Here is a 12,162-nt window from a genome sequence, read left to right on the forward strand (position 1 = left end):
ACCCAATCTATCAGCCAAGAGAGACTTTCAGCAATGAATGTCTGTCCTCATTCCAGGCCTAGGTATAGTTCATTCCTCATAATTTGCACTGTTTGACTCAACCCCAAACTCATTCCCTGATCCCTATTCTCCCAGGAGGGGTGACCAGAGCACAGGGGGAGAGGGGGGACCACAGGCATATCACCAAAAGCAAGGGGCAGAGCCAAGCGAAACTCCACCTGGGCCTCAAACTCATTTCACAACTGAGGGCAGGTCTTACTCCTCTCGCCACGTGCAGCAACTCTGAGCTACCTTATACAGTTCTTCCTAACTCACGCCACAAAAGCTGATACCTGAGGATGATCCACTGTTCAGTCAGCGTGGTCAGGGAACGCCGCTGTCGGATGAGTATCTTCATCAAATGTGCAGAGAACCCTTTACACCGCTCAACATTGCCCATGCCCATCTCCTGGCAGAGGGAGAAAGAAAAGCATCCTGAAGGTGTCGCTTGCAAACAAACACTGAGAAAGCTGTTTCATGAAGTAGGAACTAGGTTTAACACTATAATTGGACATGAGTGGTATTCTCAACTCACAAGATTTGAAGGTGGCACTCTCAATTTGAACTATTTCTTCCATAATTTTTCTTATACATTTGGTCCTGCTGACAATTGTAACAGAATTTATAATAGGATGCTCTCTGATTTAGCACAAAATTACTCTGATTTATATTTTAAGTGTAACGATGCTCTGCAAAAGCCTCACTCACTTTCACAAATAGGCTGTTATCACTTAACATTTGAGAATGCTGCCCTGGGATGAACAGAATAGGAGCTTTCCCTGGGCCCCTGCGATCTCATGTTCTATCACTCTACCTTGGCAGGAGTTGTTAGGGCTGTGTTAAGCCTGGTGTGCCGTGCAAGAGAGCGATAAAAATACTTCTGGCACCCATCCCACGAAGATGAGATTTCTGTAAGCAGCCTGGAAAGGAAATTAACATTATTTACTTAATTAAAACCACAATCTCCCACTCCAGATACTAAAGACTCAGAGATTGGTATATTTGGCCACAGCCAAAAGTCAACAGTCTGAAGAGATTTATTTCTATGAGAACTCATTGTCAGGCACTCTTTAGTCCTTTATACAAAGGATGTATTGTATACAGTCAGCCTTCCATTTATGTGGGTTCTGCATTCGTGGATTTGATCAACTACAGGTCAAAAACATTTGGAGAAGAAAACTGTCCGTAGTGAATATATGCAGACTCTTTTTCTTGTTATTATCCCCTGAACAATACAGTGTAACAACTATTTGCATAGCATTTATATTGTATTAGGTATTATAAGTAATCTAGAGATGATTTAAAGTATACAGGAGGATATGCGTAGGTTATATGCAAATACAGAATTACACCATTTCATACCAGGGACTTGAGCATCCATGGATTTTGGTATCCACAGACCCTGGAACCGATCCCCCAAGGATACCGAGAGACGACTGTATTTAGCAATGCAAGTACAGTGGGGAAACAAATGATGATGATGATGACATAGTTCCTCAATGAAATCTTCATAACCACCTCAGCAGTGGAGGGTTAGGGGTCATAAATTTTGGTGCTTACAGGAGCCAGGCAGATAACATCAATGACTGAGGACAGCTATGCACAAAATGATATATGGCAGTGACAGTTAACCTCAACACAGAGGAAGCCACAGGGACTGGTGGGGACTAGCATTAATTGGACAGCATGTGTGCTGTCAAGAGGACACCACTACTCAGCTACAACCATCGACCAGATGGGAATGCAAGTCCACTGCGAAAATTTTCCTGAAAAACTGAAAATCCAGAATGCTCATGTAAAATTTCCCCTTTTTACAATGTTGTGTTGAATTCAAATTCAAAGTCCTGGAAGGGCCACTGAGCAAACAAAACACAAATGTATGCTGTACCCAGACCATGCAAATCATCATTTACAACAACCTCCGCTGTGGATATTAACATAGAAGTAGCTGTCTGTCTCAAAAGTTTAGGGGCTCTCAAATTCAAGAATACATTAGAACTTATAAGGGGTATATGTATAAGGAGCAGCTAAAAAGGTGGCTATTGCTCACAGATTTCCACCTGCACATTCAAATCAAGTGAGCAGACCTCAGGAAGATCAAAGGACAAAAGAAAAAAAAAAGGAGAATGGGAGAGGTGAATACGAGGGAAGAAAAAAGAAAGAAGAAAATGAACATTTTACTGAACGTTCATCACGTGCCAGATCCTGAGCCAGGCACTTTTATAAATGGCATCTTACTTAACCTTTACAACAACTCTGCCAGAAAGGTACTGCTATCCCCATTTTGGCAAATAAAGACAAGGAGGCTTAAATGACTTGTTCCGTTTATAATTCAAAAAGAACAAACCTAGAATCAGCCTCCTGAGTGCTGCTGACTATCGACAATGCGCTCCGGAGATCTAATGGGTGAAGATGAAGCATCTCTTGAGGGTTTTTTGAACGGACCCAGGCAAGACCTTTACGATATGACAAACCTAGGAAATAAGTAGTATTCACATAAGCAAGAAACTCGAGTGAGAATGGATGTGCCCCCCGCGCCCTTCTACTCAAAGCAAAGTCCTATGAACAGCACTGGCCTGGAGCTAGGCCCTGCCTCACACCAACCGAAACAGGATCTGCATCTGCACTTTAGTGGGATCCTGCAGGTGACGTGCCTGCTCGTTAGTTTGAGAAGCAAACTCTGTACTATGAGGAAGGGTGGATGCTGTACAACATATGGCAATGAAAACTTAAAATTCTAAGAAACCTCATTACAAAATTGAAAATATTTGGGAACGATAAATGGTTCATCATAACATTTTCCTGTGTGTGACCAGAACTCTTAGAATGACATTTCAAAACCCTGCCTGCCACCTTCTGTTTTCCACCATCTCAACTGTCTCTAGAATTCCCCCCATGTTGTTTTTCTCCCCTAAAAGTTGGTGGTTATATTTCATTGGATTTTAAGCGAGCACCTTACCAGTTTCTGCAAGGTGTTTAAAGAGGTCTGACAAAGCTCGCTGCTTCTGCATGAGAATGTGCTTGGCCTCAGAGCGCTGCTTCTCCTTCTCTGCAGAGGGCTCCACCGTTAAGCTCTGCAGCTCACTCACAGAGGAAATCACTTCACCTGTTGGGGAAATACAAAAATCCCGGGGGCTTACAAATGTGTTTAAGCTATCCAATACCAAAGATCTTTTGAGGAATGAGGACCAGGTACCCTTCATCTTTATATTCGGGATATCTAACATAGTCCCTAGCATTTGGTAAATTTGCAATAAGTGTTTGAACTAAACTGGTCAAGATGCACTCTAACAGAAAAATAAGAACACATGGGATTTCACATCTCTTGACAATAACCCAAACAAAATAATAAATAAATAACCCAATAATAACCCAATAAATAACCCAAACAAAAGTGGTTGTTATTTTTTATTGAGGGGTTTTATAATCAATCAAGCAAAAAGCATGTATTGAGCACCAACTATGTTCAGTATCACACTAGAAATTTTAATCACCTGAGGGAAATTTCTAATAAATACAGTATGTATTGAGTTCATTCACTGTAGCTGGCACTTATAAAATGCTTTTAATCTGCACCACTTCAGCAGCACTTATTTGTAGCTCCATTTTACAGACTTTAAAGAAAGGCTCAGAGAGCTCTAGTCACTTTCTAAAGGCCATTCAGCTAACAAGTGGATGAACCAAGACTTGAGCCCTGGCCTACCCACTTCAAAGCCCAAACACCATGCCATATCACCATGCTGCCTTCCTGAATACATATGGGTATCTATAACACGAGGATGCTGCCAACCTGTCACAGTGGTGTCATGTGTCCCCCCCAAAATTCAAATGTTAAAGTCCTAACCCCCTAGTGCCTCAAAATGTGACTACATTTAAGGCCTTTACAAAGGTAATTGAGGTAAAATGAGGGTGGGCCCTAATCCAGTATGACTGGAGTGCTTAAAAGAAGAGATTAGGACACAGAGAATGCACAGATGGAAGAGTGACCATGTGAGGACACGGTGAGATGGTGGCCATCTGCAAGCCAGGGAGAAAGCCCTCAGAACCTTGGACTTTTATCCTCTGGAACTGAGACAGTAAGTTTCTGTTGTTTAAGCCACCCATCTTGTGGTACTCTGCTAAGGCAGCCCTAGCAGACAAATAAATACCAGGCAATCACCAGATGAGAGCAAGCGTACCGTACACATCATACTGACACCATGAGAGAGTTAGAGGAGAGGAGGAAAAGTGTTATATCACATAGCTCATGTGTCCTTTCCAGGAAAGGCATGTGGATCTGTATTCCACTCACCCTCATCCTCAGGCTCAGGGACAGGGCACCTTGAGCAATGGATAGTAGGCTATTATCCTAACAAGTTTTAAAAATAAAGAGCAGCTTGAGTTCATACTGCAGTCTCATTAAAGGAAGGCCAGCCTCACTCTGACAGCATGCTCCCTGGGGTACATGGTAAAAGGGAGGTGATATTCTAACCTCCCCTGAAAAACCTTTACGTGGAATATACTATAAAGCATATGTACTTCACAGGGCCTGGTTTTCCAAAGTCTTGCAGTTTCAAATATTGACCTTGCAAGGACTAGAAATTTTCCTCAGGCTACAGGTCTCTGGTGTGAGATAAAGATTTGTGGCACAGCAGGTTGCTGGCTCAAAGACAGACTAATTATTGATTGTTATGTAAAGATACTGAGAAACTGCTTGAGTGAGAAGAAATGTTTGTTGAGATGAAAGCTTTTGTTGATAGCCTTACTGGAATGTCATCTGGCTTGTTTCACTGAAAGTTACCAGCCTATACCATTAAACTATAACCCCACCTTTGTTCTCTTCCTGTAACTTCCTGGTCTGGAAAATAAATGCAGGAAGAGAACCCCAATTCGGCATTAATTTTCCCAAGGAAGGGATCCGTCTTGCTGGAGAGTCCCAGGAAAGTTAACCACTTTGGGGCTTCTCACTGCTCAGTAGAGATGGGCTTTGAGGAATCCTTTGCGTCTCCGTCACCCAGGGGAAGTGGGGTGACAAATAGGTGGGGGTGAAGCAACACAAAGCAACACCGTTTCATGATTTACTTACTTGTTTTCTTCTCAGTGTTTCTCATTCATTATTACACTGTGCATGCATTCATTCAACAAACATTTACTGAGCACCTACTACGCACCTAGCATTGTAAGTAATGGGGAAATGGCAGTGAAGGAAGGGAGCCAAAACAGCACCACTCTCACGGAGCTTATATAAAGTAAGGACAATTTATATGTATATGAATAAATAAACATACATGATACATATGAGATACATATCTACCACTCAAAATTAAGCAGGGATGGGGAAAAGCAGTTTGTGTGTGTGACAATTTCCCAATACTGCTCAGGAAAGGCCTCTGTGAGAAGATGAAGTGAGGGAACGAGCCAAACTGATATCTAGGGGAAGAGAACTGAGTAGAGGGAGGAGAGTGGGCACCTGTCCTGGGAGATGAACAGCAAAGACTCCAGTGTGGCTGGAATAGAGAGCATAAGAGAGAGCATGGCAAGAGTGGAGTCAGAGTTAAAGCAGATGTCCTTGTGAACATGTTGGCTTTTCCTTTGAGATGGAAGAGAAGCTAGTGATGCTTTTGAGCAGGGAAATGATGTGATCAGATTTACACTTTGATTGCTCTAGTTGCTGCATTGAAAACAGATTATAGGAGGACGCATGCAGGCAGAAATGGGCACCGGGAAACCAGCAAGGAGGGCATTGCTTTGATCCAGAAGAGATATTGTGTCTTGGACTGGGGTGATGGGAGGACATAGTGGAGGAGGATGAAATCCTGGAGGGATTTTGAAGGCACAGCTTGCAATGGATCAAGGGTGTCCCCCAAAAGTTCAAGTGTTGGAAACTTGACCCCCCCCCTTGTAACAGTGTTAAGAGGGTGTGAAATCCGATTATGATATTTGAAAGGTGAGGCCTTTGAGAGGTGAGGACTGCGCCCTCGTGAATGGACTGATCCATTCCTGGAGTTATCATGGGTGTGGTTCTGATGGCTTTACAAGGAGAGCGAGTGAGCAGGTTAGCTTGCTTGCTCTTGATATTCTCTTGCCACGTGACACTCTGTATGACCACAGGACCCTGTAAGAGAGTTCCCACCAAGAGAAAGGCCCTATCATATGCACCCCCTGAACTGTGGACTTCTCAGCTTCTGAAACCATAAGAAATAAATTTTGTTTCTTTATAAATTTAAAAAAAAAAAAAAAAAAAAGAGTGAGGTGGTAAAAGGCTGCCAAAGGCCCAAACAATCTATCAGGTTCTGGATTTCCTTCCCTAATCATTGCTGTTTTACTACAGAGTGGATCTTTGTTCTCATCTTCCCCAAGCAAAGACAGCCAGGGAAATGAAACTGCTATACCTCTCTGAAGTGAGGAAAGCAAAAGAGAACTGTGGATGAATCTTCCTTTTCCTTTTATTCAAGGGAGACAATATTCTGACAGGGAGAGACAGTTTAGAGACTCCAGGAAATCCATCTCCATGCCCCTCTCCCCATGTCCCCAACCAACAAGAACTGGTGTAGATAAGGCTATCACAGAAAATGGCATAACGTATGACTAGTTTACAGGAGAGGATGACAAGATGAAAACTACGACAGTTTGTGGGTTCTCAAGTGGCTTCTGTGCCTGGGTTCTGCTGGTTTTTAGCCCACTTGCTTATTCAATGAATTCAACACTATGTCGACAAAGGACATAGGTACCACATTCCCATCCCTCCTGGGCCACACAGGAAAACAGAGTGCAAGTCCCACCCTTGCCCTAGCTGCTGGCACCCACCAATGAACTGATCGAGACCCTCCACTAGATGAGGCAGGGGACTCTCCTTCATGATCACGAGGCACATCTTCCTCATCCGTTTCATGAGCTTTGGCAAGCGACGCTGAAGCTCCCCCTCCAAGAGGAAAGGAGCAATACCCTGATACTGTTCTGGAGTCATGGCCTATGAGACAGAACACAGGTTAGTCTTGCTACTGAGAATGACAATAAGTTTTATCCTGCACGGGTGCTAAATTTAAATGCTGCACATGCATATACACCTAGCCCACCAAATATAAAATTATCACCATCTCTGAAGTTTCATGAGAACAAATGTAGTATCACTAAAAGTAAAATAGGCATGTACTGTGGATATTTAGAAAATTGTTACTCATATAAGGTCACTGTAACAGAAGGAACTCCCACACCACCCCCCTATCCAGCTACGCTTTCTATGCCAGCCACAAGGAAACTTTGGTTCTAGAAGTCTACGAACACAGCAGAATGAATAACGTAACTGTTGCCCCTAAGGTGCTGAGCCAGACTGTGTTTCTCAGACACACAAGCAAGGCAAAACTGGTCCCCAAATCCTACTTACCATCTACCCAATGCTCCAATTCCTGATTAACAGTTCAAATATCAGAAATTCAGATATCAGATGAAGGAAAGAGCTTTCATCCATGAGGGGCATATTTTCATTATTTTTTTCTGTGAAAAAATCCCTAAAATTCCTACGCTGTCATCATGAGCAAATCAAATTTTGATCAGAATGACAGAAGCAGTGAGCTGATGAATTCAGTCAAAAGAAAATAAACGTGGCAGCCATATCAATCTGTGCAGCCATATTAGGGCTATGTGCTCAGCTTCTATTCTGCTTTCTGGACTACTGAAATACTAAAAATAGCTCGAGGACCTCCATTGCTAAATCTGTGAACCCCACAGCCAGAAATACCGTAAGAAGGCAAAAGTGATTACTCCCTTGAATAGTGCTCCCTAATCGTGGAGCTCCTCATAGCAAACGATATGAAACAGAAACATTTTTCCTGTAACAGACAACTCACACAAGATCTCGATCACTGCTAACTTTTCAGAAATTTTACAAGCCAACTGTACGTTGCTGTTTGTGCTTTAAATTGGCCACAATGGGAGTATGTATAGCACAGTAATCAGAAATCACTACAACCAGCATACCACTGCACACATTCATCCCCTCTGCAAGCTTCCTCACATGGTAGCTCAAAGGCAGCTTCAAGGCATATTCCTAAACTTCAAATCTTCCCACATAAGTGGATGAAATGTTCACAGGTAAGCATGATGGTTATATCTTACACAGGCTGTCATTAAACTTTTAGCAGCAGGATCAATGCAGCAGAGACAGTCAAACAATAAATGCTATATATATCCAAAGAACAAGATTTCAAACGCATTTCCTTGCCTAGTTCCCGGGACACCACTTACACAAAGACAGATGATACCTGACTAGCTAAGGAATAAGCAAGCACTGTCTCACAAGCTAGTACATACCTGCCCAGCTGCTGGCCGGGTTAACAGGGTCTCCCTCAGTGCCTTGTTCAGACTCTGAATGGGAGACGCCTTGCTCATGGCTTCCTGTGGTGGCCTGGGCAAAAAGTCAGGCTGTTCCTCCTTGTCACTCTCCACCAGGGATGAACGGCAAGGTTCACTCAGGACAGCTTCAAATTTCTTCATGAATTTGAAGAGGGTCCTGACCCCAGGTAATGACAGATATAAGAAAAAATTGGATTGGAAAATCAAAAAAATATAAAAAATACATTATTAATTCATGTACCAATAACTTAACAACCTCTACCTTTTGTATACAATGACCTCTGTAGGTATTCATAATCATTTTTTTTTTAAGAGAAAAGGTACGGCAGGCATTGTATTCCCCTTTTCTAGAAGAGAAAACTGAAGCCAGGAAGGGTGGGATGCTCGAGTCAAGGTAAACAGCTAGTAGGTGGCAGGAGACTCAACCCAGCCCTTCTGGAGCACACGGCTTGCTTCAGCTCAAGGCACACCACTTCCTCCTGAAGGCAGACTTTGCTCTGGGTAGCAGGAGTGGTGCTGAAAAGCCACACAAAAACAATCTAGCAGATTTTCTTTAGAAGTTCCAGGCATTTGTATTAAGTCAGGCCACAGTAACAACGAAGTCTTGTTTCTTACCACACAAAATTCTGTGTTTTGGTCACCCCCATTTTAAAAGATGAATTACCTGTGTGTCTTTTCCACAGACTGTTTAATGGACCAGAAGCTGACATCATTCCACCTGGATATCTTCACAAATTCCTGTGTGATAAATGAAGGTCAAGGAATGGCTTTATGAAGCTAGTATTATTCTGCTTCCTTCTAGATCATCTGTTTGCAAAGACCAGACCCACTCTATCCCAAACACAGGACTGTGTGTCAGTGAAGAAATAAAACATTCCTAAAAGAGTAACTGTGTGTTTGTCTCAAAGAAACAGACAAAGAGTGCTGCTACAATCGACAGGTCACTTGATACGTACTCCAGCTAAGAAACCACTGAGTTAGTCATGTCCCATATACCAGGGTTGGTTCCACAACCACTGAGAGCATCCAAAAGAGAGGACCCTGTTAACTCCATAGTGTCTCAATGGCAAATGGACCAACATGACACAGCACACCTCTGAGGCAGAAGCTGAGCCTAGGCAAGACCAGGGGAGCACAAACAGGCTTCTGTGGCAAACCCTCTAAGGAGCCTCTGACAGGGGCCACTCCACGGACACCCACACACTCAGTCGGGTCAACAATGCAGCCAGTGTAAATCTCGCCACCCTACTTGGTCATTGCAATGCTTGCTCCATTCCCCTCAGCCCCTGCCTCACTGTTAAGCAGATAAAAGAACAGAACTAAAGAAAAAGAACTTGCTGATTTTGATCTCCCAAGGGTGATGATGACAGCTGTTCATCTTACTTTAAGTTCTTTTTCTAGGGGAGAACGAAGTTCCACAATTTTGGCCTGGACTCGGTCAGAGAATTGCTTGTAATAATGGTACAAATTCCACAGCACACTGCAAAGTGAATCTGGAAGAAATAAAAAGGAAACAAAAACACCACACTTGCTGCATGTGCTGCTGGCGCCACCTGCAGGCTTCACATTTCGGTGGTCCTTCCTCACTACTCTTTGACACCAAGGCCTCTTATTTAGGGAGCCTGTCCGAGCTTAGCAGTTTCCAAAGAAGCAGGCTGTCAACACTCCCCTATTTTTCACTTCCACTTGTGACAATTTTTTTGGTTGCACTTTTATTCTTGAAGATGCTATACTCAGAGGTTCTGCTAAAATCATAATTTCAAACTCTTTCTCTACACCTTATAAAATCAGCAGAAATGAAGCCTGTTTTAAAAGATGGCATATTAAGAGATTCACCTTAAATGCTAACTCATGTATAATCTACACTCATTTTACAGTGACAGTTTTATCCCAATTGGGATAGTAATTGGCAGTAGGCAGTTTTATGTGCTGTTCTTGATCTATAGCACTAGATCAAAGAATCTAATAATGGCATGGATCACGCAGCAGCATAGCAGGACATATGCAGTGTCTAGACAGAAAGATGTGCTGCCTCAACATGCCAGTTCCCCAGATTGTCATCTGGCAATTTATTTCTGCCAGAGTTCACTAGTCAGTGCTTTGTTTATAACCTGTCTGCCCTTTACTTTGAATGTTCTCTACATCTAACGTGAATCACATTAAAGATGACTAAAAGTATCTTGTTTAAAATCTGGTATGCAAGAAGATACCTGTCTCATGTGAAGAACTCAAAGCCTAATCCATTTGAACAGTACACTAATAGAAGTAAAGAAAAAAATCCTTACCCTTTCCTTCACCTTGTGGCATCAGCAAGACGTGACAATGGAAAACCAGTAACATCTGTAGTCGCACATGGAATTCTCCCAGGGAGGATCCTTCAATAAATGCTTGTAATGTGCTGACCAGCAACATCAGGGTCATCTGTTTGTCATCTTTAGAGATTCAAAAAGGAAAAATGCATTTGTCTTCAACCATCACAGCCTGTTCCTAATGTGCATGCAATCTACTACGGGATAAACTGAGGAATCGCCATCAGGTAGAGACCACAATTAAAGTGAAGCTTTGAAGCAAGCACCACAGTTACATCCTGAGTGAATTCAAAAGTAACTGTGGCACGCAGAGTAAGTGCTAAATACACTCGCAGCAAATTATGAAACTGAATTATAAGGTGCTTGTTGTAAGTATGAAATGAAACACTTAACTCAGGCATGTTCACTACTACCTACCAAGAAGGCAACTTTCATTTTAAATTGTCTCATGGACAGAGAGAATAAGGAAACCTTATTGTATGACTGGTCCTCCAGACTTTGGACGAGTCACCTCTATAACTTTCATTATTATTCTCTCAATAAGAAAAGAACTACACAGCTATCTTGGCAGACCTCTCAGAAATATCATGAAGTCAAATGATGCCTCCCATGTAAAAGCAGTGAGGGGAAGAGAAACGGGAGCCAAGTGAATCCTACACTTCACAGCCCTCAATTTAGCTTGGAACCTCTAAACAAGAAGGCAGTATACTGCCAGATGTTACCTTCCTGCTCCTCCGTCTGTTCCTGCATGTGCTTCTCAAGCATCTGGTAGATGGAGAACCAGTGCTTGGTGGATTTCTCAGTGTGGCGCTTCATGGTATTATCCAAACTCGTGGACCAGCAGCTAAAACATGACAGAAGAGGCCAGGGAGGCATTTAGGGGAAACTACCTGAAATATTTGAAATCACAGAAGCAGAAGTGAAGTGCTCACTATTCTCTCCTCCCAAATGGGGATGGAGAAGCCACTCAGCTTGCCGCCTTAAGAATGAATGCTGTTGTCTAGCCTGTATTAAGATCATTTTAATGTCTTGCTTTAGACTCTCTGATTACAGACTGAAAAGCACATTTATGTGTAACTATCATAGACATAAACCCTAGAAACTCAACCTCAGTTCAGAAAGAGAAGGGAAAGTAACTTACTTCAGTTCTAACTTACGCCACCGGATAATCATCTGACTGACCGAATCGAGATGTTTCCGGAGAGACAAAGCTCGACTTGCATTCTCTTCCCAATCCTAAAGAAACAAAGACAAAATTGACAATGGTCATTACTCAATCCCTTAATCACCTCCTCCTCTCAAGAAAATCTTGGACTTTTCTTGAATGACTACTGGGCCCTTAAACAACTTTTACCAATAGTAGTAATGAGTTTATATCCAGGATATCCAGCTTCAAGTTCTTTCTGGTCACGTGACAAAACTCCAGTACAGCTAAGTTCAGAGGGAGGCAAAAAGCACAGGATTTATAGACTGGAGTCTGAAT

General features: G+C 42.6%; 1 protein-coding gene across 2 annotated transcripts in view; it reads right to left on the bottom strand.

Annotated features, from left to right (window-relative positions):
• The window catches only part of MDN1 (midasin AAA ATPase 1), a 148,157-nt gene that overhangs the window by 27,490 nt on the left and 108,505 nt on the right, over positions 1 to 12,162 (bottom strand). For both annotated transcript variants that reach the window (XM_063096091.1, XM_063096090.1), the window contains 11 exons: positions 11,821 to 11,915; positions 11,402 to 11,523; positions 10,656 to 10,802; positions 9,754 to 9,863; positions 9,035 to 9,108; positions 8,329 to 8,527; positions 6,826 to 6,988; positions 2,999 to 3,145; positions 2,387 to 2,513; positions 854 to 959; positions 333 to 448 (listed from right to left, as the gene is read on the bottom strand). In XM_063096091.1, the coding sequence (XP_062952161.1) occupies positions 333 to 448; positions 854 to 959; positions 2,387 to 2,513; positions 2,999 to 3,145; positions 6,826 to 6,988; positions 8,329 to 8,527; positions 9,035 to 9,108; positions 9,754 to 9,863; positions 10,656 to 10,802; positions 11,402 to 11,523; positions 11,821 to 11,915 (1,406 nt within the window). The remainder of the gene's footprint in view (positions 1 to 332; positions 449 to 853; positions 960 to 2,386; positions 2,514 to 2,998; positions 3,146 to 6,825; positions 6,989 to 8,328; positions 8,528 to 9,034; positions 9,109 to 9,753; positions 9,864 to 10,655; positions 10,803 to 11,401; positions 11,524 to 11,820; positions 11,916 to 12,162) is intronic.

The sequence above is a fragment of the Cynocephalus volans genome, chromosome 5, assembly GCF_027409185.1.
Source record: "Cynocephalus volans isolate mCynVol1 chromosome 5, mCynVol1.pri, whole genome shotgun sequence".
Classification (NCBI taxonomy): domain Eukaryota; kingdom Metazoa; phylum Chordata; class Mammalia; order Dermoptera; family Cynocephalidae; genus Cynocephalus; species Cynocephalus volans.